Below are 27,030 nucleotides of genomic sequence, written 5' to 3'. Positions count from 1 at the left end.
ACGTGTTTGTCCAACTACCTGATTCCTGTTGCAGGGGTGCAGCGGCTGACTGGCCTCCCTGCGACTGAATGTAAGATTAATTTGTGTTTCTCTGGTCTTGGTTCTGTAGGTGAGGACTTTGTGGTGTCTGGCCCGACCCATCAATCTCTTTTCATGGTATGCTTTTAAACTGCATCTGTCTGCCAAGTGGCCCATTCTGTAGCAATAGTAACATTCCCTGGGGTCTGGGCGCTGCCAACATCCCTAGGCTCTGATGCCATAACCAGACTGAAACCCTCTGGGATTTTGCGGTGTAGCTCCCTTTAAGCCGGTACCATTTTCACTCCTGCGGCCACTGCAGCCCCTCGAGGAAGGTGTTTTTCAAATTGTGTTGGACAAAGTTAACTATGTCTCTCTGGGTTTGCTGCCTTTTTGGGGATTGTCCTTGTGGTTTGCCGAGTGGGGCTGAGTGTAGGTGTCTGCCCACTTGTCTCATGCTCAGCCTTCCTTTCCCTGCGATCAGTTGGGACATTTCCTCGTGGTGGGTTTCTACCTCCCCTCCGTTTAGCATTTTTATGATAGCTGCGAGTTCAGGTATCTTATTTGATGGCGTAAAGGGGTCCTTAGGCAGGGCGAATGCACCCTATCCCACCAGATAGCCTCGTCTTCATCGCTTCCAGGTGCACAGGAGTGCCGTGGTTTTGGAGGCATAGTCTGAGCTTGGTGTTTCAAAAGGTGCATAAGATCTAGCCGTTCTGGCCATTGCCCCCACATGCCATTTCCCCTTTTCTTGCTTTGCAATAGGGTACCCAGTAGATGCATGTGTAGCATAATCACGACTCTTCCTCCTTCACTATCCTATTAGTTGCAAAGGTTTTTGTCCTATTGGCTGTCTCAACTAGGAGGTGGTGCGTGCAATGTGCCTGACGCCAAATGAGTTCACGGATACCCAATAGTCCTCCTATGTATGGCAAGTCCCCCACAGTGAAGGTGGTCTGGTTGGTAGGTGGTGTCTTTGCTGGTGTGCTTTTAAAAAAAAAATATATATATATTTATTTATATATATATATATATTACCTACTGGCGGTCGCCAGTAGGTAGTTATAGTTAGGACCCTGTTTCCATAGGAAATCCGCAACATTCTATTTGGAATAACTTTGGCGCCGGTCAACGAATCCTCGCGAAATTTTCAAAATAGGTGGGGCGCTACGCCCCGCTCCTACCCTGAAAGTCTCGGGGGGATTCGTCAAGCAGGGGCCGAGAAAAAAGGGGGGTCCCAAAACACGTTTTCCCCATGCATTTTTCCATAGGACCTTTAGACACAGCTACAGCCCGAACGGCTGAACAGAATTACTTGAAATTTGGCAGAGAGGTAGCCATAAGGTCAAGGAAGTGCCTTTTGCAGGTCTGGTGTAAATCTGTTCAGTATTTCCTGAGAAAATAGCATTTAAAAGCATATATATATGTGGGCGGAGCCTAACCACACATCTCATCCTGAGATCTGATTGGCTGTCAGCACTTCATCCAAGAAGTGTTGGCAGCCATCTTGGGACCAATATACATGATAGCACCTCATTAAAAAGCATTGCAGTTAATAGAAGGTTTTAAGACTTTAGTTACATTATAAATCATTTGTTGATGGTACCATACTCATTTTAGGAATTGTGGTATGTTCTAAGGTGATTTCACCATGTGAAAAAGCCTTCTGCTGGGATATCATGATTGAGAGAAAAATATTTTCTCATGCTTTTACCACAGAGGTTTGGAAGGTGATCTATAGGCTAAACTGAGAGCTTATTTTCTGTAAATTCACATTATCTTTCTCAGTCATGTGAGAATGAAGTCTGACATTCTCAGTAAAACATGTACATCCAACAAGGGCAGAGACTGTCAGTTGATTCCTTTGTGTTCTACTGCAGCTTCCCAGAGTGTTCCAAAGAACTACTAGAGCGCTAACAGTCCTACTTATGATAAACGTATGGCACACCTGAAGCCATCTTGCTTGGATTAAAGTGGTAACTCTTAAAACATTTAATTTAAAAAGGAACAAAATGAGGGGGTTCATTTTTCCATAAAAAGTATGATTAGTGCTGCAGAAAGAAAAATTAGGGCACATTTTGAGTGACTTCTCAAATCCTCTTCTATTTCATTAAAAAATTCTGACATGCAGACTGAAACATGCACTTTCAATACCAGCAGCAGTTTTCCCTGGTGAGCAGTAGCTTTACTACAGTGATCTAATGAGCAAAAAGAGTGCTAACATTCTGAATTTATGGCAAATGTGTGACACATCTGAATGCCTTCTTGATGGAATCAAAGTAAAAAACTGAAAGTATTTCCTACTGAGGAGACTGCAGTAAATGAGGAAATTAGGAAACTTCATAACAAATAAGTCTCCCAAGATGGCCACCAGAGACAAAAGAGCCCAAATGTAGCCCAAATTTCACCCAGATGTAGCCCAAGTATAGCCCAATGACAGAATGTCCCAGAATGTTCTTAAAAACAACTAGAGCGCTTACTGTCTTCATTATGACAAAAGTATGGCACACCTGAAGCCATCTTGATTGGAATAAACTGGTAACACTTAAAACATTTAATTTAAAAAGGAACACAATGAGGAGGTTCATTTTGCCATAGAAATTATGATTAATGCTGAAGAAAGAAAATGAGGGCACATTTTGAGTGACTTCTCAAATCCTCTTCTATTTCATTAAAAAATTCTGACATGCAGACTGAAACATGCACTTTTAATACCAGGAGCAGACTTCCATGGTGCAGTAGTTTTACTACAGTGATCTAATGACCAACTAGAGTGCTAACATTCAGAATTTATGGCAAATGTGTGACATATCTGAATACCTTCATGATGGAATCAAAGTAAAAAACTGAAAGCATTTCCTACTGAGGAGACTGCAGTACATGAGGAAATTAGGAAACTTCATAACAAATAAATCTCCCAAGATGGCCACCGGAGACAAAAGAGCCCAAATGTAGCCCAAAATCACCCAGATGTAGCCCAAATATAGCCCAATGACAGAAGTGTGCAAAACACTTATTATTTTGTGTTTTTGCAGTGTTATATAGTGCAGACTTGTCAGGTATTGGAGTGCTTTACATGAGCATTGGTTACATCACACAAGAACAAATTCATTTTGGTTGTAGACATGGGGAGACTAAGTGATTTGACCAGAATCACAGAATGTCGAGCTGAAGCAGAATCTTCAACCTGGTTCCCCAGTTGCAAAGTCTGCAGTTCTGGAAGTAACACCACATCCTCTCCCCTAAGTGCAACATTTAATCAAGTGGTCAACTGGATAAAAAAACATAAAGATAACAAATAATTTAAAAGTGCTTTGTCGCTATTTGAAAACTCAGAAAATATGTCCTTATTTTAGTCTTTTAGAGCACTAACCATAATTTTGATGCCAATAAGACCCTCTCATATATGTAATTTCTAAAGGAAATGCTCTAGGTATTACAGTTTTGATTACATCAAGATGATGTCAGGCGTTCCACACTTTTGTAATAAATATAGAATGTTAGCAATCTAGTTGTTCATTAGGATACTGTTGAGAGGCAGAGGCCAGGGGCACGGACTCTGAAAATTGAAGGCAGGTAGGAGGGTGCAAAGGCAACAATTTAACCACACTGAGCAGGCAGGAAGGGCAGTGGAAGCACAACAGACTATGGAGGGCAGTGGAAAGGGGGGCAGGGGCAACAAACCAACAATACAGGACTTGCAAGAGAGGCTGTTGGAGGGAAGATCTATTACGGGTCAAGGAAGCTAGGGGCGGTCCCCAGATCCCCGGGAGCCACCACAGAACTGAGCAGGAGAGTGAGTCAGGGACAAAAGGGGCACCTTAATTTGAGCCGGGGTGCCTAGGAACGCTTGCTCCAAAAATGAAGAAAACAGACATATGAGACATGGAATTGGAGGCAGAATACAATGGCAGTTTAATGAGAAGATGCAACTTCAAAGAAACCGCAGAATAGAGACATAAAGTACAAAATACAGAATCCAGATAATCATACAGCTGTCATAATATTCTCTGTATCTCAATTAATGTACTGACAGAGAGAGAGAGACAACACATCTATAAATGCATCATGAGAAACAAGTTACACCAAGGAAAATGTTACCTAGGAACACTCACGTTTACTCTTGGAGCAAGCATTCCTGCAATTACAATACAAAATATTTTAAATGCAAAAGTAAAGAGAACAATGGTTAAACATAACATGACATTTCATATAGGTAAAATAGAATAAGATACTTCAAGCAAAGCAGAGCAAGACATTTTAAGCAAAGGAAGACAAGAGCTCCCAGCTCTTGGGGAAAACCTGCACTGCCTGTTAACCTACATACAGACGGCGAGGTAGTCCGTCGATATCTGTGGGTGCTCCCTTTTTATATCATTTTGTGGGCTCCTTTGCACGCTACATCTACCTACGTATGCTACCCAAAAGCTTCGTCTGCAGATTTTACCAGACATTTCGTCATTTACCCACTTAATGCTGACAATGGACTGGGTGAAAAGGTCAGTCTCTCAGGCCAATCGCTTATCGTAAGTTCCATAGAGCAAGCAGAAAATAATGGGTATTGTACGGGAATTCAATATATTCATGTATAAAATCTCCTCAGTTCTCCTAACTTGACGCTCTGCGGTTGCCACTTCCTTAAAAGCGGGAAACCTGCCCAGGAAGCAAGTACCAGTCCAGGATGCAGCCTACTGTATGTCGACAGCTTCAGGGGGATGTTGAACTTTGATACCGAGCACGGAGCACTCTGGTAGGGTGGGGGCTACTAGTTTGGATCAGAAGGCCTCCCAGACCTGCCTTCAGACTGCTATACACTAAAATTGCAGAGCTATGGTCAATTTAACAAAGAGGCCTACATATTGAACAGAAGGGCCTACACAGGGGTTTTATGCTGGCTGAGTGGTAAGGATGTCTCAGGATAATTATATAGCAACACAGGACCCGCTGGTCAATTTAATACGGCCTACAAATGCAGCTGGCAGGGCAAGGACAAGGGTCTCATACTTCAGGTGTGGACAGAACGGGCCAGGGGCCCCCTGTGATACAAAATCTACCCTCCTTCAAGGCTGTGGCAATGTAATAGACCATTATGGGCAGAAGGAAGAGGCAATGGTAGTACAACCATACATGCCAACAGACCCGATTCAGCCAGGAAACGTCCAATGTTTTTAAGCTCAAATGGGCTTTATTTGATCTGTCTCCTGTCTACAATATCCTCTTTTTCAATGTAACTCAAAGGGGAAAATCAATACCCCAGTTTTTTTTCAAAATCTCCCTCTTACCAAGTTCAAAATGTTCGCAAGTATGGTACATTGGATCATGGAAGGAAATGGGATAGGGACATGGACTTGGATAACAGAGGACAGGAGGGACATGGAGAGGTGCACCAAACTGACCCTGCAGGGCAGGCATCAGGGTTTGCAGCAGCACAATACACCACACAGGGCATGCAGGACGGGAGTGCAGCACAACAATCCATAGAAAGCAAGAGGGAGGGGACAGGACCATGCACATGGACAACAGAGAACAGAGGGGCAAGAGGCAATGGTAGCTAGCTGACCATAATAGACAGACAGGAGAGAAAGCTGCAGCATAACAGACCATAAAGGGCAGGAGGGACGGATCAGGGGCATTACAATGGAACAGACAAGCCAGGAGGGAGGGAGTAGGGCTGGGGGCAAGGGGGCAGGGCAGGAGCAGCAAGATAGCCATGGAGGTCAGGCAGGATGGGCACTAGAAGCAAGACACACCATGAAGAGCAACAGTGAGACTGTGATGGCATACACACAGACCATGGAGGGAAGGTGGGAGGGGGTCAGGGGCAGCTAACTGACCACACAGGGAAGGTGGGAGGGACCATGGCAGCACAGAAGACCATGCATGGCAAGTGGGAGGGTTAGTGGCAGCACAATGGCTATGATGGGCAAGAAGGAGGGTGGAGGGGCATGCACAAAGGACGATGGAGGATAAAAGGGAGGGTCAGGACCTGTGCACAGACAAGAAAGTTCAGGGGAAGGGACCTCACAACAGACCACACGGGGCAGGCAGGAGGAGCAGTTGCAGCACAACAGACCAGGGAGGGCAGAAGGGTGTGGCAGTACAATGGACCATGTAGGACAGGAGGAAGAGGATAGGGGCATGGCATGTGGACAGGCAGGGTGGAGGTGGCAGGGACAGGTTACAGTCATCTGACAATGCTAGGCAGGTGGGAGGGGAGTGGCAGCTCAACAGAACACTCAGAGTAGATAGGAGTGGCAGGTCCATGGAACATGGGCAAAAAGGATGGAGCAGGGGCATGCACAAAGACATCGGAGGGCAGGGGGAAGGAGAATAGGGGCAGCAAGCTAAGCACAGAGTTTAAGCAGGAGGTCAATGATGGGGCATAGAATTGGGCAATGGAGGGCAGGAGGAGTGGACTGGTACATCATACTAAATTGAGGGCAGTGGCAGCACATCAGACCATGCATGGCAGGAGGGAGGAGGCTAGTCCATGGATTCACACAACAGAGGATAGGGAGGAAGGGGATGGGGCAGCAAGCTAACTGTTCAGAGAAGGCGGGTATTAGGAACTTTATTGTTTTTAAAACATTGTGTCTGTGCGAACTACTTAAAATATGAACAAGTATGCAGCATAATGTCACTTTTATTCAGGAAGAAGAGGACGTTTGTGACTGTGACTCCGGGCTCACTTGGCAGAAACACCCCCTGACCCTCCACCCCCTATTGCAAAATGTAATGCCCGTGAAAAGGGTAGGTGAACACAGTGTTATATAGAACATAGTCCTGAGAGCACGATTGAAAATTAAAACTAGATATAGTGTATGGTATAAACTATGCACCAAAAAGTGTGATATAAGATGAACCGGGCGTGAAATATAATATGCAATACATTGTGCGCAATGACAGATTCATTGGAGAGCGCGAGATAGCACAGGCACTAGCGCGTGCTATGCGATATGCGCCTTGGAGTGTAATATGCACAGGGCAGTGTTGTGTAACCTAACTAGTCTCTAAAGTTGTAATATAAAATATGTGCTGGGGAGTGTAACGTTGCATATGCACTGTGACAAAGATATGGATCCCAGATTGTAATATGTATGGCATAGCACTGTGCGTTATAACATAGGCATCGAGAAAGGCACGTTAGATGGGGCAGTATAACCCGTGCGAAGACAAGTGTGGCATGACATATTCACGGGGTGGTGTTACAGTGCACATGGGCTAGAGAGTGTCATAGCATATGCACTAGCTAGTGGAATACAACACAGAGGTGTGTGGCACTCGGCAGGCAATGGTGGGTGTAACACAGCATTGGGCTCTGTCAGGAGCACGCTGTGACTCTCAAGTGATGTTCGTCCCCTTTCCAGAGAGTAAAATAAAAAGTATTACACATCCGGCAGTGGATGTGTGTTTTATTAACCGTGAGGGGGGGTTTCTTGCATAGTTTTGGTCGAATTTTTGTCGAATCCCCTTTGAATGGCTTGGTGTGCATGTGTATTAAATGTGCCCGTCAATAGCTACCCATGTTTGTATAAATAAACGACAAGAGTGTCTACCAGGATTAGGCACGGTAGGGCATCAGACATGTCAGAGCTTCACTAGTGGTGTAAATACATTCCACGTGGATTCATTGCATGCATAGTCGCCTTTAATGAATATCACGCAAATCGTCATGGTGATGGGTACGTACGGTTTGTCCAGCATGTCCTAGGTGTGTCTATAAATATATATTTTTTAAAAATAATAAAAAACAGTGGCCGGCCCTGGGGATTGGGGTCAAATAAATATAATTAGGAGACCGGCCCTGGGGGATGGGGTCATCAGGGCCAATAAATTAGAATAAGAAGGGGAACCAAACAGCCCCCCTTCTTAAAAAACTAAAATAAATAAAAGACTGGCATCGTGCCGGAGGCCATGCCCCCTCCGTGCAGCACTCTGCAAACGCGCCCCCAACAGGCATCTCCAGTATGCGCCAGGGAGCTGCGCTGCAGCCAGGTGTTCTGAGGCCAAGCCCCTTTTTACACCTCTCTGCAACGCAGCTCTGTGGCGCTTACTGGAGGTACCTAGTGGTCTAGTTTGACCCTAGGGACCCTTAGGATTCAAGGGGACTTAATCTCTCAACTTAGAACAGCCACAGGGCGCGTTTACACAGTGGTGAAGGGAGGGGACGGGGCCTGAGGTGACGTGTGCAAACACGCACTATGGCACGTTTTAAATTGGGGATATAATTTCCCTTCAATACTGAGGGCCCCTGGGGGCTAACTAGCCCACCAAGTGCTTCCAGTAAGCGCCACTGAGCTGCATTGCAGAGAGGTGGTCCAGGCCGTGCCACTTTTTACACCTCTCTGCAACGCAGCTCTGTGGCACTTACTGGAGGTACCTAGTGGGCTAGTTGGACCCTAGGGACCCTCAGGATTCAAATGAACTTAATCTCCCAACTAAAAATGGACACAGGGCGTGTTTACACAGTGGTGAAGGGAGGGGACGGGGCCTGAGTTAACGTGTGCAAAAACGCCCTGTGGCCTGTTTTAAGAGGTAGTTTTAATCCCCATGCCCTATTATACACTAGGGGCTTACAGAGGAGGTCATGCTAATCACAGGGGGACCCCAACACATAATGTTCCCTAGTGTATGTAGGTGTTTTCACTGTATTCTAAGTGTCTTTTAACATAGCACTGGCTCTAGGACTGGTTAGTCAGACTCAGTTACCACCAGTATCCGTCTGAAAAAGTTGAGGGTACAGGATGATTTTGCAACAAGGCTTCTTTCTGCTCTTCTTTTTGTTCTTTCTGCACGTTATCCTTCTTCCTGCACTTATCTTCGTATTTGAGGACTTCTGTTGCTTCTCTCTGCACTTCTTTTGTTTCTTTCTGTGCATTTTTTCTTCTTTCTTCACATGTCCTATCTCTGTAGGCATAGTTAGAAATTAGCATTTAAAAAACCTTTGAAATTCACAGAAAAAACCATAGGTTTCAGGCACGTTATAGTTAGGAATTAGCATTTAAAAAACCTCAGAAATTCACTGAAAAAACCATAGGTTTCAGGGGTGTTATAGTTAGCTGGACTTTTCACTTGTACAAAACCATTGAAATTTCCCCGTTATAGTTAGTTCAGCTAACTATAACTCGCGCGCCCGCAATGCACTGCTGATGACGTCACATATTACATCACTCATGACATGGTCAGTGACATCACTGATGACATCACTGATGACATCACTGATGACATCATCCTTGTGATAGAGTGGCAGACCTCCTCTCACCCTAATATAACCTTTGATACACACATTCAAAAATAGAGACTAAAATATTCAAAACAATGGACATACCAATACCAGTTACAACAACCTCTTCAGTAATTCTAAGATCCACATACACATCCACTCATTCACCAACAGTCCTATACAGTCACTCATACATGTACTCACTCATCATATGTACTCATACACCTATACATCCTGTTACACAATGCCACTCATCCATAGAGTTACTCACACACATAGTCACTCATGCTAATAAAGAATCAAACATACATTTACTTGCATATACAGTTATACACACACCACCATACTTACTTCTACGGAAACTTACACATACTTAGTCTTTTAAACAATCCCTTATAGAAACACATACTTATTCATACAGGAACTCTTTCAATCTCTCACTCTCACATATACTCACATATATACACCAATAGTCACATATACTAGTTTAAAACATATGTAGTTACTCATAAAGACACTATTGAGACAGTCATTCACTCACTAACACACCCATACACACACTCATCCACCCATACAGTCCTGCACACATGCTGTGTTCAACACATACAAACAGTGAGTCACTCATTCATGCACCTATGCACTAGGTAATACCCCCCACCGAACCATGCAGACACTCAGACTGATACTCAAAAAACCAACTAATAACCTATATAGACACCCATGTAGCTACTCACCAACCCATGCAGCCACTTATACACAAAGTGAGAGACTGATACAGATATTTACATATTTAAACATTACTCACTAAGCCATGTATTCACTATGATACACTTAATCAGTCAGTTACACAATCAATTTTTCAAAAACAAATCATCCATTTAGACACTTATATACCCATTTATTCTTCCATCGACCTTGAGATATACATATATAAAACATATTTAATTTTCAGAAAAACACACATTCACTGGATGATGTCATCAGTGATGTCATTTGAGATGTCATCAGTGATGTCATGAGTGATGTCACTGACCATGTCATGAGTGATGTAATATGTGACGTCATCAGCAGTGCATTGCGGGCGCGCGAGTTATAGTTAGCTGAACTAACTATAACGGGGGAATTTCAATGGTTTTGTACAAGTGAAAAGTCCAGCTAACTATAACACCCCTGAAACCTATGGTTTTTTCAGTGAATATATATATATATATATATATATATATATATATGTTTAATTTTTTTTTTTTTATATGCGCAATCTTGACCCAAAGGTATTGGGTATCAAAGCGCCTTACATAGCACCAGTTGCGTTACATGAGGACACATTCATTTTTCGTTATGCACGGGTAGATTAAGTGTTTTGCCCAGAATCACAGGATGTTCAGCGTCGTTGGCGAGACTCGAACCCATTTCCCCAGATTCGAGGACGACCGCCCTAGCCGTTAGGCCAACTCTTGTGTTTCAATGATATGGATCCTATGGTGGGAACCCCTGGGGAAGAGCAGGCCATGGTCCCATCTATGGTAAACTGAATGGTCATTTTTAGGTCTCGCCTGATCCAGCGCTTGCGCTGATCTGGCCGAGACATTTTGTATACAGGCTTTTCAAAGTGCTGCCGTGGCCTAAAGCTTCAGTGCGCGTGGCCAATGCTTGTTTGCATTGTGATGTTTTCCCAGTCCTTTCCATGTGCTCATCACTTCTAATGATGCTCTGAAATGGCCAATGGGCAGCCTGTAGCGCTCCAAATCAGAAAATATAAAATAAATACAACTAAACAAACTGTCTCAGAGAACGTGATTGCAAATGCACAGGTACTACCAAATTAGCCCACTCACATGTTCTGTGTTCACAATCTACAGAGAACATTTCTGCGTAATTACTTTTGCTGATATCACATATGACTTAAATTGTAAAATGTGATTCCGTAAACTTTCTTATTTCAATATTCCTGTACTTTCACTTAGCTACTTTCACTAACTAAAACGTAAGAGATATTTCCCTAGGGTATCATGCTTAACTTAAAAAAATTAAGCGGTAGCAGAGGTTTTTCTGCGAAACGTGTTTTGTACGATACGCACAAGGTCGACTTTTTTGCTAGGCGACACAGCATGTTGTCTCCATATTGCATGCTTCCTCTTCTGAATGCTAGAACAGCATTTGCAGTATGTGTGTGAAGGGAATATATTCATTTTGCTCTGCAGCCAATACCAATTACAAAAAAAACCCATATTTCTACAAAACAGCCACGAAAGTTAAAGACTCTTTCATGAGCATCATGATAAAAAATGCTTTTAAAAACACAACTGGCATCCTGGCTAAGAACTGTCGTCAGCACTCAGCAGTAACTAAAGCCTCCTTTCGCTGACCTGCCCACAATTTGAACCCCGACCCTTAGAGATGCTGTGGAAAGAAGTAATCTAATATGGCTAACATCCCATCTGTGGGTTTCCCTGACCACAGATTTATGTACAGTGTGGCAGTTGTATGGTAATAAAAGTTCTTCCCCAAGGCCCGGTCTTGAAAACAGACTACTGCTCTCGAGCAAGGAAAGAGGACAGTGTAACATCACGAAACTCATGTTAAGCACGTATTTCTCTCTTGCTTACGAGAGACTGTCCTAGAAGATCTTAAAATAATGTATTGCTCTGCAAGTTCATCTACAGGGCGTCTGTTAAGGGTGTTACACAGGAAGCCACGCACAATTTATTTTTTATTTTTTTTAAAAAGCTTCCTAAAAGAGACCAGCATCGAGCACTTTTTTTTCCAAATGCAGTTAATTGATTTGACAAACAGTAGAAACTTCCATTTTCTATACGGTACATAGACAATTATGCAGTACCCGAACATAAATTAGGAGAGAAAAAAAAATAAGAAAAACATCCCCTCTTTAAAGCTTTCCCCCACTCCTGATGCTTTATATTTAATTTCCATATTTTCAGGTAAAACTGCTTATTGATTAACAAACAAGTCCACAATTTTCAGTGGTAGCCCAATAGTTTACAACCTTCTAAATGAGTTTGTGGCACGCAAGGGCCTCCCCTTGAGTACAGACAGGGCACAAGTCGGAGGTACATGGCATCCACCCACTATTTTCACAGGGTGGACGCTGTCACCCATGCCAGGAAGTTGGGCCACAAAGAAATATGTTGAACTTGTCCCAGTGTAAGAGGTTCAGCAGCTCCTGCACGTTGTCTGCTTTCCATTTCCAGCAGCAACCTACAGGCAGCGAGGGGGCTTTTTTTCACCTCCAGCCAGGCCGAAGTTAAGGGGGCATCAGGCCTCCTTATGTTTGAATATCCTGACTGGAGGCGTCCTGGAACCTCACACTCAAATGTAAATGCACCGAAAGGGAAACAAAGGCACACAGCTTGCTATCTGTTCACAGGTACTTAAGGGAGGCATGCTTTTGCCTTTGTTCTGTCCCTGTATATAAGTGCAGACACTGTAAGACTGTCAGATGGGGTGGTCTATCCCAGTATTTACACAAATAATTTTAATAGCTTATTTTATTTATTTTAAAGCGCTACCTCGTAACGTCATGGCACGCGTCATGATGTCACTTGCATAGTGTTTGACTTGGTCAGTCCCCCCCCCTTCTTTTTATAGGACTTGTGCCCTGAGTACAGACCGATTCAGTGCGCGAAATCTTGGAGGGCATGTCACCGAACCTCGTGCGTCCTCAATGTATGACACCAGCTGCCAAATCGTCATACGGTTGCTGCGGTCTTTATCAATGCGTCCAATCATTTTTAGGTCTCGCGAGCCAAAGGCTCGAAGAGACATTTTATATGTGGGATTTTCAAAGTGCTACCCACAGTCTTTTGGCTGGCCTAAACCTTGAGTGCACGATCACATGCACAGCTGCTCCTCTGCTCATTGCATTCCCCCCTCCCTTCTCACCCAGCCCTTTGATGCTCTGCTCGATTACTTTCACTTTCGCCGCTTTGACCCTTGCATTCCCCCCTCCCTTCTCACCCAGCCCTTTGATGCTCTGCTCGCATCTCCCTCCTCCCTGGGCGTGAAGTGGAGACAGAGCCATCCTGCTTGATTAATGGCTTTCCATTCCCATGTGTTCCCGTAGTAAACATGCCCGAGGCGCCAGCCGAGCACAAGGCTCACGGAGACATTCTCTTTACCCTCGTCTCAATTGTATTCCGGCTCCTCGCATTCCCCCCTCCCATCTCGCCCGGCCCTTCTTGTTTGTTTTTACCAGAATACTTCTGTGCCACATGCCTTGTCCCAAACGGATGCAGTTTGCCAAAGCTGGTGTTCTTTAACAATAAGCAATTTCTCAGGATATCCCCACATTGCGCAAACCACCCCATGCACCCACTTTTCCTCCCGTCACTTTTTAATCTTCTCCTTTTGGAATTGTAACTACACCCAAAAAAGAATTTGGGTGCATTTATTTCTGAATTTGGACGCATCTAGTGGACTACAACGCTCGACTGCTGTCCCGTATCAATTTACGTGCTTCTTTTGTGTCCTACCAAACGGGCTTTTTTTATTTATTATTTAAGCTAAAAAACAAACATCTTAAATTATGAACACAGTACACAGCACTTTCATCTTGTCGGGCATTGGTCACGATCAAACTACACTTAAACCATTAGGTACGACGAGATATCGCCGTTCGCTCACATTTGTTTCTCTTCATATTTTCAGTCTACATCAAACAAAGTGACTTAGTCAAACTTCCATTTTGGAATCTTGGCTGCATACTGCAATTCATTGGGTTTAGGCTGCATAATGTCTACTTTTGTAGATCTATAGTTTAGAAACAATTACAATGATCGGGTCAAGTTTGCGCTATATAAAACTCCGTAAAATAATAAAATTACATGGCATACATATTCGGTCAAACTATAGACCTAATTGACTGACCGTTTAGAAATGGCATGCTATACTTTAATAAGTACATTCCTCTAACTGTATCCACCTGTAATTTAAGGTGTACTATTTACTTGTGCGAGTGTACTGTAGTGCAAACCTTATAAAGATTGACCTGCTGTTCGTGTTTTTAGATCAGAGGATTGAGGTAGGAACGACGAGCTGCGCTGACCAGCTATGAACGTACATTAACGTATGCATGCCCTATTCTGCATCCAATCTTTAACTTGTCAGGCTTGAGGTAGGATTTCATTTCAACATTGCAATACTCGGTTTCAGTGAGAGGTCAGTGATTGCTGCGGTGCATGTGGCAAGGGGCGCTTTTCATTTCCCAGCTGCAAGCCTCTGATAGCAGACGTGAGTTTGAGGCAAGGGCTTAATGTTCCCGTCTTCTAGTGTATTATAGATGTTTTTATAGTTACATGACTCCAAACTCGAAGTTATTGTGGAGTTGTGATTTAAAAGTACAAGACTTAAACCCTGATGAAATGCGTTTATTTTTTAAGTGACATGCTGCAGTCCTCCCACAATCGTTGATATGATCTTAGGAACAATGATCACATGCCCCTTGGCTGTTTTATTTATTTATTCATTTCTCATAACCTATTGTCCGTGTCCGATTGAAGATACCGGTTACAAAGAGGGCCTTGTGTCATGACAGAACTGTGATAACGAAATGAATCTCGGTTGCTGCATTTACCTCCCATTACCATGTGATTAGAGACATAAAAGCAGTCGAACCTTCGACGTGTCCTCTGAATTACTTTCTTGGGATCCCTGCGATTTCGGGTGAGGGCACGTGGTTTGCTGATAGGATTAATGTACTGAAATGATGCCTAAGCCACGTTTTATGGCAACACAGTTAAAATGAGTTAAGTTTTCAGGTTGAAATCTAGATCTGATGTTCTGGGCAAGCTAAGTACTTGTGTGTGCCTACACCTACACATCTTGATGTGCCTGTCAGGTCTTGGTCATGTGTGAACATGCAGCATGAGTTACCATGGGCAGGCCTGTCATTGAATATTGGGTGTGCAATTGCTCCACTGATGGGTATTTGCTGTATTTAAAAGCTTGCATATGTTGTGGCGAGGGTGCACACAGCTGTAAAAATCAAATGGTGACGAATGTTATACCAATGTTCGACATTTTGTAAATCAGAAGTACCATAAATACTGTATTCTCTCATGATTACTTTGCCAATCTCCTATTGGTGCAGCTATATTTTTGCACAAGGCCACTGTAATTGATTTTGTGAGCAGTGCTGGGTGTTTGAGCCATAATGTAGACTGGCAACTGTGTTCTTGAATGTACAAATGGGCTCGTGTTTGGTGTACTTTGGCATCTTCAAAGGCATATTTAATTTTTTTCCAGATCTGATATGCACATTTCAATTTATCTGTAGTTTGAGTACACAATGTAGCAAGTATATATTTTAAAAAAATCCCAATGTAGTTTTAACCCCTACTAAACGAACAAGCATGTGCAATGCAATAGGTCTCGCATTTATGCGAGTTTAAGCTATTGGCGTTGTAAATGACAATGCTTTTTATTTATGTTATAAAAACGGAAACAAAAATAAAAGGCATTGTTATTTGCAATGTCAATAGCTCAAACTCACGTAAATGCGAGACCTATTGCATTGCAAATGCTTGTTAGTTTGGTTAGCAGATCTCGTCCCTATAGACTCACTTAGGCATCACTTTGCCGCACCAGTGTCTATTACAAAGTTGTATGGTATATTTTTCTGCTGTACCGTGGCTGCTGGTTCTTACTCTGGTCAGCTCGTGGTTGACAGTACAAGGCGGGTGTCATTGTGTACTTCTGCCTCTAGCATCGGTTCACGTCTTTCTCCCTTAGTTGACTGGGCAAGTCCTGTAGTCTCACCCTTGTCATTGGTCCCCAGGTGACTGGGGTCCCCTTCCTCACTTGCGCTAGCTGTATCACTGTTTAGAAATGCTACAAACCTCCCTGACACTTGTGTGTGTTCACCTAGGCCAGTGGAGCTGCGTGCTCTCACCACGGCTGGGGTTCTATGTGTCTGACGCGATGGACAGGAGGGGGGTCGAACTTCTGGGAGCCCTTACAACGGACTGGTGTTGCGCTGGGTCTGCTGGCCTATTAATCTCTCATATCTGGGCCTAATCATTCGTTGGTAGGTAGGGTGCCCACTGACTTCTTCAACTGGTAGATTGGACTATCCTAACGCGGGTGAGAGCACCTCCATACCTGCATATAGTGGGGGAGGTGCTGATGCCTTGTTTACTACTGGATTCAGCAGAACTTCCAATCATTTGCGTTATCTGCTCTCCTTCCTTGTTGTGCAAATTTTAATCCATGCGGGCAGGGCCTCTTCCTTTAACTGTAGTTAGGTTTAAGGTCCCAATCCGCTCCTATCTGGCTCGCCAAAATAATGCTTGAACATGAAATACTTTGAAAAAACAAGAGGCGTTTGGCAAAACAGGAACGTCTCGTTTGATTAAATAATGCAGTCGGGAGCACAGTCACAGACTTAGGGTCTGAGGATGCACAATTTACAATAAGTCAAGCATAGACTTTTATACAGTTCATTGAACGCATTTTTTGGTAAGGAATGTAAACCTCGCTCTTTGTGGCCATAAATTAATGTATTAGATGAGGAATCCAGGTGGACTTTGACCTTGCGTGGACACAATGCAGCCAGTAAGTAATGTATCCAGATATCCAGCAAGGGGAGCGCGTGATTACTGTGTCCTGATTGGCTGTGTTCCTAGCTTCATGTGGCATTTGGTGTTTTGGGAACTCATGCACCCCTCCGGGAATGTGGGTGTTTTTGGGAATAATCTCCCTGGACCATTGTGGTGTTGCTGCACCTAGCTGAGGGATTGATCTGTGGTTTCCTGTTCGCGTGTTTGTCCGCCAGCTACATGCCACCCCACCTGTGACCTCAGGCCTGGAATTCAGGGCCTGCCTAAGTACGTATTTATGAGTATGGGGTTGACTTGCCGTTCACAACGGTGGAATTTTTCAATAAAGATGCAATTTCGATTTTGTACATGAATGTATAGCTATTCATCTTGACATCTACATTTTCAATATTAATTTTTGCCAAATCTTTTAATACATGTAACTATATGTAATGCCATTTAAAAACACTGCAGTAGCCTCTTAACTATTTCAGTTCATCGACAAACATAATTGAAGGCTCAAATTTTGTTTTGCAGAGACATGAGTGTTAGTTTACAAACGGAAATTTGCAACCAAATTGATCTTTTTTTTTAATGCCTGTTTGGAATGCACAACGATTTGGGTAGGACGTAATAGTTCTTTGTGCAGACATCTCTTTCCCACCCTGAAGATGGTAAGAGATTTACTGCAACCTGGGACTGGAGTATTTCTCCTTTCAGGTGGGGATGGGGAATGGATCACCCCCACATTTGGTGTGGATTTATGGGAAGGGCTTTCTCTACGGGGAAAAACATTTTCCCCGCAGACAAAGTCATGTTAGTCGGGTCATATCTCTTCTAGACTGGGCGCAGGCGACTGGGTCACGGGTCGGGGTGGCCCTGCTGGATGCCGAGAAGGCGTTTGACAGGGTCTCCTGGGCCTACCTGTGGGCAGTGCTCAGATGGAAGGGCTTCCCTCCTGAATTTATGAAGGCCATACAGACTATGTATATAAAGCCGGTGGCGGCTGTAAGGGTTTTAGGGGTGGAAACAGAGGAGTTCAAGGTGTGGAGGGGCACACGTCAAGGGTGTCCCTGTTCGCCTTTGCTCTTCGCCCTCTATATAGAACCTTTGATTCATAGATTGGAATGTGACTCGCTAATTGCCCCTGTCAAACCCCAGCTACATGATGTGAAAGTGTTAGCCTATGCTGACGACATAGCAGTCTTGACTAGTGATGTTGTTCAAGCGCTAGATAGAATTGAGATCTTGACGAGTGATTTTGCTAGGTATTCAGGTTATAAGTTAAATTTAACCAAGACTCAGGTCTTGCACTCAGAAAAGGGACGCCCATCTGATCTTAAACTAATGGTTGATCAGGCTGTATATTTGGGCATCAGAATTTCAGCGAAAGTCGAGGAAATACCAGCACTGAATGCTGACCCTATTCTATTAGTCTGATAGGACCCTGGAGAGGCTGGACCATTTGCATCTGTCACTTTACGGAAGAAGCAACGTTATTAAAATGTTGATTTTCCCAAAGTTTCTGTATATATTTAGGGCGATTCCGTTAATTTTTCCAAACTCCTTATTTGTGAAGATAGATAGACTTTTCTCTCGGTTCCTTTGGAGCTACAAAAGGTCAAGAAGAGCCATGAAATGGCTTATTATGCCACTTAGTCGAGGGGGGTGGGCTATTCCAAATTTTCGTTTGTATTATTATGTCTCGATGCTCCAATACTGTCGTATTTTGATTTATGGTGAAAGGGCTGTCCTGGATCCGGCTGTAACCCCTTCTATTTTTGAAATGGTCCTGGGCACGGAAGCACGGTACTTATTAGTTAGGGTTATCGAACCTAGCTATTACAAAAAAACTAGATTTAAAGTTTTGGCTGCAGCTTTTTTTGTTTGGAAAAAGATATGCTTGATGAGCGGGATAAATAAAGTAAATGGTTATACACCGATCGGGCTCCCCGGGACTGTATCCACAGTCTTTATGGACTCCGTCGCTCGAAAGTGGCGGCTGGCCGGCATCAGGACTGTGGGGGATATATGCGAACATGGCCAATTATTGTCTTATGCTTCTGTGAGTGAAAAATTTAATTTGGAAAGGGGGGATTTTTTCAAATACCTACAGCTGCGCAGCTATGTAGACAGAGCTATCATAGAGGGCACATGCTCACTTGAGGGAGTCCCGATACTCAAGGTGTTAAGCTGTAAGGTGAATCTCTCACAACTATACAAAGAAGCTAGTCGCGGCCAGCAAGATGATCTCCAAATCCAGGAACTTAAATGGAATAGAAAGATAGGGATTCTGAATCTAGATTTGCAGGAGTCGCTAGAAATGGCAAGCACTATCCTGTTTTCAGGGAGTTTAAAGAGCCAGTGCTTTATGTCAGTTTTCGATCTCTATTACACTCCAGCCAAGCTTGCAAAATGGAAGGTGGGAAGAGGGGACAAATGTGCACGCTGTGGTGAGAGTGCAGCGGAGGCTGTACATATGTTCTTTTTGTGCCCATCATTGACCCATTTTCTCGGTGAAGTGCAATTTTTTTCTGAACTCCTCTCTAGAACTTCCGGTAATCCTTAATCCAGGATTAGTGTTATTCGGTACCGAGCCTGAACGGTCAAATAATAGAAGGCCGGCACCACAAAGGGGCCTTTTATTTTTGAGTATGGCTGTGATTCGTCTTTGTATTACCACGAAGTGGTTAAGTCCGGATTCACCCTCCTTCTTTGAATGGAGATCCAGGATTCTCGCTCTATACCACATGGAAGTTGCTTTATATAAATTAAAGGGATATAGTAGAAAGCAATTTGGTGAGCAATTATGGGCACCGATAACTGAGTGGCTGTCTGGCGGGGAATAGAGACAATATCTGTAATGCCATGAAATGATCTTCTGTGGTTTTGAGCTGTATGAATTGTTGCTCATTTGTAATATTTATGTATTGCTGACACTGCTGAATAAAATTTAAAAAAAAAAAAAGACAGTGTTTTTACACATTAGGCTCTTTTCTTCCTCTGCGCACAATCATTCCCAGTACAGACCTGGAAAAATCTACTCTTCCACTCAGAATTGCAAGTGCAAGTTTATCAGGTGGAGGTAAACTCGGGCTAGAAAGGAACAAGTGTTCTTGTTCATTCAGAAAGTGAATGGGCGATAAATATGACATTAAATCTTGTTTTCTGCTTGACACATTTTCTGTCCTAGGAAAGAGATCAAATGACAGTTTGTCTTTTCACTAATTGCTGCCTGGAAAATGAAGTTTATTTTCCCCTCTCTTACTAGAGTCAGAGGTTATTGTCAAGTGAGCTGTCTGAGACTTCAGTTATTTTTCTCTAACGCATAACATTTGAATAAATAGCCTGCAAATTAATATTACATATATTTCTAAATATATCATGAATTATAAAGCACATTTCTTGTAATTAAGAAGTGTAATGCAAACAAAGAGTTAAATAGGAGCAAAACAAAACCAGAACACTTTACTTGGTGATGTGCGAATGACACATATTTGCAGAACTGCTTTTTTCAAACGCTATTGTATATAGTTTTATCAGTAAAGCCGAATGTCAATTGGAAAGTTTGTGGTCATTTCAATGTAAAATCTGCTGATTACTAATTACCGTGTGCTACCACTTTATGCTGTATCTATTAAAAGTGGTAGTTTTTTAACTTGATTTGAGAAACATTCCTGCCCATGCCCAGATGAAAATGGTTTTAATGAACTTAGAGGCAAGTCCGGGGTCATGTGTATCCTATGTGTGGCTAGATTTGTATTATATATGGAAAAAACGTTAATTAAAGCAAACAAAAGAGTTGTTTGTACAGCAGACATGCTGAACTCGCACATTTAAAGGTGCTTTCATATAGGATAATTAAAAATGGCTGATCAATTATTAAAATATTTGCCCACGATCATATCATTTAATCAGTTTATGGGTCAAGAGTCTTACAAATAGGTCGAGTAGATTATTTAAGTCACTAGTCCTGTAGGTCTAGTGAAAATGTTATGATTTTTCGATCCCTGACTGTAGTGCAGCTCAAAATGCTTGCCTGGCACCAACCACTTTTCGGAGGTACTATTGGTAATATTGATACATACCAAAAGATAGTTATTCTGAACCTTCATGTAGACTTTAAAGATGTGTAATTACTACACAGTGCGTCTGTCCACTAAAGATTCCCCTTTGCAGTCGTTTGTTGTACTGGTTCAATTTATTATACTTTGTTTCTGTTCACTTGTTTTTTTATTTTATGGTAAAAGCCTTTTTTTCCATTGTGGAATTGATGTACTACATTAGTGTTTTTAGGAGGTGTAAAAAGAATTGTGATATACATGTATAAATAATGCGATGTCATTCCAAATAAAGTGAGGAAAACACATTTAAATATGCAGTTTGCTCTTGAATTATATGAACCCTTCATGTAAATATTTAAATGACAAACGATATGCATTTTAATGATTGAATTGGCTTCAGATTAATTTAACTTTTCTTTCACCATTTATTAGTAACTTGGTTCGTATGATAGAAAACTCCCAGAAGGAACTTCAGAAGCTGAGGTATGGTACTTGTCCCATGGTCTTGTGTCCTAGTTCATATTAGTTAAAACTGTATCTAGAATGCAACGTTTTGCAGACTGTTAGCTGGTTTTCAGGCTGGTGTACCCATCACCACGTTAAAATACTAATCTCACACACAGTCTAGCTCCTAATGCTCTACAAGACACTACAGGTAGCTCTGAGGGCTCTGAAAATAAAGCAGCCAGCCAGCTTCAGATTTCTGTGCGCTGCTGCCTTTGGCAATAATGAGCCGGGCCCAGGGTAAATAGTCCATTTCCGATGGTGACGGCCTGCCTGGACCCAGTTAAGTTGTTACTGTGTATAGGTTCCGCTTTTAGTGACAAACAAATTAATCTCTGAACTTCCATCACTCACTATGTAAATGCCAGCGTCACTGGAAGACATGAAATAAATTGAGTCTAGTCCCACTCTCAAATGAGTCCAGCGCCTTCTCCTTTTTTGGGCTTGCACTTGTTGATTGGGCTCAACAGCATGTAATTGTTTTGCCCTGCTCTTTGTTGAGCCCCCCCACCCCCCAACACACAATCTCCCAGACATAGAATGTGCCAGATGTTTTTGACTGTCATTAAATACTTATCAGTCCTTCTGACCTCCCGAGTCTGGCCCCATAACGTTTGCGTCCCCATCTGGTCTGGGCCAGGGCACACTTTTGAAGTGCCACCCTTAGCCCTAATACTTAGACAGAGGCAGCGTGGCAGCCAGAAACTAAGGCACAGCGGCAGCTGGCAACTATGAGCATTTTAAACACACACAAGGTGATGGGAGGAATGCTTGCAATGTTTCTTCCCACTAGCAATCACTGAGTAGCATCCCAACCCATCGTTCTTTTGACCACTTTTGGAAACAGTCCAGCTCGAACTGTCAGGTCAGGTCATCCGCAAACTGGAACACAAGCAACCTAGAACTGGTTCCATCCTGATAAGGGCTCATCAGCCAGGAATAGCTTGGTTTCAGTGGCACACATGGTTTCACATGGTACCCATTTCTGGAAATACACTTTCCACTTCGGGCGATTCATCAAATAAACAAAAGATGATGGAAGGTATGTTTGCAGTTTGTTTAACCACTGCCAGTCACTCGGGGTAGCATCCTAACCTATCATTCTTTTGCCCACCATGCCACCTCAGTTTGGACCTCAGCTAAAAAGGAGGGTAAAGAAAATCAAAATGGATCTAAAATATAATGTTAATTTGTCTGCATAGGGTAAAAAGCGTCAATGTTTTTTTAATGTGTGTAAGAACATTCTGTAGTGCAACATACATAAAACTCTTATTGTGTCATTGTTTTATTTCTGTAGTGTATACATGGTCACGCTACTACTTATGTTGGGAATTAAACTACCTGATAATTCCTTGAAGATTAGAGCATGGAGAAGGAAATGCGCTTTTAGGCCCTCAATAGTCAAATCTCGTAGCCCCACCTTCCAGGTTCAAAGGCTATTTGAGTCATAAATGAAGTTCAAGAAAGCTTATTTTACGCTGGTTGAGAAACATGTTGCTTATTTTTCATGCCCATGACCCTCAGCAAGTAGATTGCAGTATAGTTTGTTTTCAGGGCGAAAATATAACCTTTTAGGCTGTTTGAGTGCACCATGAATGGAGTAGCTGTACCTTCACCTGCCTTCTCTTGAACAGATTCTAGTGTATTTTGGGGTCAAACTTAAATTGATTTTAAACCTTCATATCTAGGTCAGGGATGTTTGGTACATATGCAAAATAAAAATGAACCTTAAACATATTCTTGGATTAAAGACGTTCATTAAAAATCCTACAATGTGTCAGTGCCATGAAACCGTATGGTGTACGTGCGCTTTAGAATTATCTTTAACATAACATTGACAACATATCAAGGTGTCTGAAGTGTGTAAGAACGTTATACAGTGCAGTGACTTAACAGTTTTGTCACATTATAGTATTTCTCTACAGGATTTGTGTAGTATGCGTTTATGCAAATGTTGTTGGGTGCAATGTTATTTTATTTAAAAAAATATGTATTTTTCAGGAAGAATATTCAGGATCTTAATTGGCAACGAAAGAACATACAGCTAAATGCTGGAGCAAAACTGCGAGAAATGGAGTCCACGTAAGAACATTATATAAACTGATTTCTGTGATTTTTTTTTTTTTTCTGTGCTATACAATAAGAAAAGGTCTTTCGAAATCTCACCTTATTGTTCTACAGTTATATTTGGCTGGTTTCAACCAACGTCTTGAAACCCAAAAGTATCAAATAGGTAGTGTGAGGAACCGTACACTAATAAGACTGTAACCTTGTGCTAGAGTCTTAAGGGGTAATTCTACAATGTTGTTTTGCCAAAAGATCACAAGGTATACTTATAGGTCACCTAGGTAATGGGGAGTAACATGGCAAATTTGGTGTTACTTAACCAGTTTCCACATTGCAGTCCAGCTTCTTCTTGGGATAAACTCCCCATGGAAGCAAAACCGTATCTATTTTAGCAGACATCTCTATTTCAATCCAAGTTGATATCCTAGTAAAACTAATTGCGGCACACGTAAAAATCCTTAACCTACACTTTCCACCCAAGGCTGATCTAGTCTAGTTAAAAACGTCCGTTTGGAGCTAAGAAGGGCATAGCAGAAGAAGTCGACCTGCATCTCCCCAGCCCCAAGTAGATCTTCTGAAATCATCCTGTATATTTCTTAGAAAGATTTTTCTTTAAATACCAAGCAAGCTAGCCATTTCAAGTATATTGAATTTCTGAGCCGTTAATGTGCTCTGCTTGGCTAATTACTGACAGATTGAACATATCTGCAGTTAGTGACACATGTTGGGTAAAAAAAATTTAAAAACTCATTGGAAGATGCAACATGGAGTCACTGTAAACCATAACACAACAGTGAAATTACAAAAGGATGTGAACAGTTTGGCGGATAAATGGCCAGTAACTAGAGACGCTTGTATATATGTGTATATGTACCTACTGGATTTTGCCAGTAGGTAGTTATAGTTGTGACCAGTTATCCATAGAAAGTGTTTTTTGACTTACCTTTGTCTTTGGCGCCGTTCAATGAATCTTCACAAACGTTTCCAAAAAAGTGCGCCGGTGATTTTAGTTGCGCATGGAAAGTTTTAGGGCAATCCTTTAAGCGGGGGCAGAGACACAGGGGTCAAAATAAGTGCTCCAAAGCATGTTTCGGAATGGAACGTGTGTTCAGATAAAGGCCATGTAGCAGAGAAGGTGGGGGCCTAAGAATTTCTGACAACTCATTACTCGAATTTGTAGAAAGCCCTAGCCTCTGAGCATAGGAGGGCTTACACTTTATTTGGGAGGACGAGGGAAAACAAAGTTACAAAATCTACAATGATGAGGGCCTTTTCGGTTCTGGATGTAAGCCACCCATATAGAGAGGGTTAGGGGTTGCTCTCCTTATATCCCAGAGTTCAACGCTGGTATAAGATAGGCGAGACATGCCCATACTTTGACTGAGAATGAGTTCAGGATTGCGGATCGGTTTAAAATTGATGATTTTATTTAAAAAGTCAGAGGACTGTATACCCGTAGGATCATACAAGATAACCTCATGCAAGTTTTGAAGGAGTGAAGCGGTGCTAGATTTGCGATGGGGTAAAAAGCTGTGAGGAGTTTGAGTAGTGAGTTGGACCAAGAGGCAAGGACTGTGTTCTTTTATTTTATTAAGGAAGTAGTGCCTCGACTACTTGGAGCATGGCTGTTTCAGTGTTGCAGCATGGTGTGAACCCTGATTGATAGTCTTGAAGGAGGGTATTCTTGCTGATATGCTCCTATTGCTGAGCGGTGACTGCCTTCTCAATGATTTTTCAATCATGGGGGTGGTTGGTTAAAGAATGGACATCAAGGCAAAAACAACTGGTTCGTGTGTCGACTTTTTCAGCAGGTAAAGGATCTGTCTGGTCTTGAGGCTGTCCGGGAAGGTCCTCTGGATTACCAATGCATTGACAATCTGGATAAAGGGTGCGAGAGCTTCTCCGTTCAGATTCTTGATGGTATGAGGAGGCTTTGAGTCAGTTCAGAATGTTGAAGGTGGTTTTGTGGTAGATGGTTTTGTGGTATATGGTGTTAACAGATAGGCAGTTTATGATGTGGTGCCTGGGTGTAGGCGATGGTGTGGATAATGGTGATGAATCTCATTTTAATGATACTCTCTATGAACAAGAGGTAGATAGTGTTGTATCTGTCAGCTGCCAGTGAGGTAGCAGGTTCTGAGATGGGGTTCACACACTATTTCACAGCCTTAAAGAGCTCTTTGCTTCTGTTGATGCTTTGTTGATTGTGGTCTAGGTGGAGTTAGTTTGATCTGAGTGTTTTCAGAAGGGTAAGGTCCTCCCGACATTTTGATCTTCTCCATTTCTTTAACTCTGTCTGTATGGCGTGCTTGTTGTTGGTAAGTTCTTGGGTGTACCAATAACTGAGGCTTGGAGGCACAAGTTTACATTAATTTGGTTAAACTATTGATGTATAGCAAACTTAAGCCAGCCATTTAAATTGCAATAATTAGTCTGCCCCAAACCGCACATTCCCGCTTCTTTTGGATTTGAGGCCACACTACATTTCTTTCTTCACTACTTTGGCTGATGAATCTCTGCCTGATCGTATTGCAGTCATGTCTAACAGTTCTGCCCTCATGGTGTAATGGAGGGGTTTCTGGAAAGTACTTTGCTTCCATAATTTGTTCCATTTAGTCTAGATGTTTGCAACTTTGTTTTCTTGCAAGTTAAAGGGGTTCTATGTGTGCTAACACCATTTGGTGCAAATAATAAATTGCTCTTTTTCTTCTAGATGGGTTTCCCTTGTTAGCAAAAACTATGAGATCGAACGAGCAATTGTCCAGCTGGAAATTGACATCCATCATATAAAACAGCAGCAAGGAGATGAAAACAAAGAAAATATTAAGCAGGACAATTAACTTAATCTCTGGTATGGTCGTGACTGTCTTAATGGCTGACCAGTACAGCATAGAGGTACTTTGAGAAGACATTCACAAGATGATGTAGCATCTTGAGCATGGCAATACTCAAGACTGAATAGTTGGCTGCATGGTAGAGCACCAAGTTAAAGCCTGCAGATTTTCTCCTGTGGAAATAGCAATATGACTAGACAAACATCACTCTGCTTTGAAAGGCAAAGTTTTTTTGTTTTTATATTTCACTGTGTGCATATGGTAATGAAATATTATTTTAAACTTTGGCAGTGTTCAATGTTTGTAATAAAATCTGTAGTTTTTTTTACCTTGGAGTACAAATTACAGAAATAAATGTTATTGCGCAGTCTTCTCGATGTACCTGCTTTTACCCTGATTTAAGTTGAGAGTTCATTTAAACAGGGAAATCTCTTTATTTCCCCTGTAGACAGTACTTCATTTAAACCAGTGAAAGCCTATGGTTTATTGTTCAGCCATTGTGTTACACTGGTTGAATTTCGGGAATATAGTGCTTGTGGGGATGTTGTTTGTTAACCCTACTTTGAAAATACACCAGTGTCAGAAAATGTTTTGAAACCCACTATTTTTATCACCAGAAAAGTCAGCTGTGTTTTAGCATCATATGTGGCTTGAGCCTAATTCTACACAAGTGTCCTAAAAGTAGAGATACCTGTGAATTTCTTTTTTTTTCATAACCGCTGTCTTCGATACATGGATAAAATTTTGTTTGTGGCATGTGTTGTGCT

The 27,030-nt window shown here is 42.3% G+C and overlaps 1 protein-coding gene across 1 annotated transcript in view; it reads left to right on the top strand.

Moving 5' to 3' along the window:
* Positions 1–26,633, top strand: part of BCAS2 (BCAS2 pre-mRNA processing factor) — a 100,912-nt gene extending 74,279 nt beyond the window's left edge. The window contains exons 5-7 of the mRNA XM_085620059.1: positions 21,291–21,341; positions 23,364–23,444; positions 26,143–26,633. Coding sequence (XP_085476185.1) covers positions 21,291–21,341; positions 23,364–23,444; positions 26,143–26,269 — 259 coding nt within the window. The 3' untranslated portion in view covers positions 26,270–26,633. The remainder of the gene's footprint in view (positions 1–21,290; positions 21,342–23,363; positions 23,445–26,142) is intronic.
* The last annotated feature ends 397 nt before the right edge of the window (positions 26,634–27,030 follow it).

This window comes from Triturus cristatus, chromosome 7, assembly GCF_964204655.1.
Source record: "Triturus cristatus chromosome 7, aTriCri1.1, whole genome shotgun sequence".
Taxonomy (NCBI): domain Eukaryota; kingdom Metazoa; phylum Chordata; class Amphibia; order Caudata; family Salamandridae; genus Triturus; species Triturus cristatus.
Note: the sequence above shows the minus strand (reverse complement) of the source record. Positions and strands in the feature narration are given on the sequence as shown.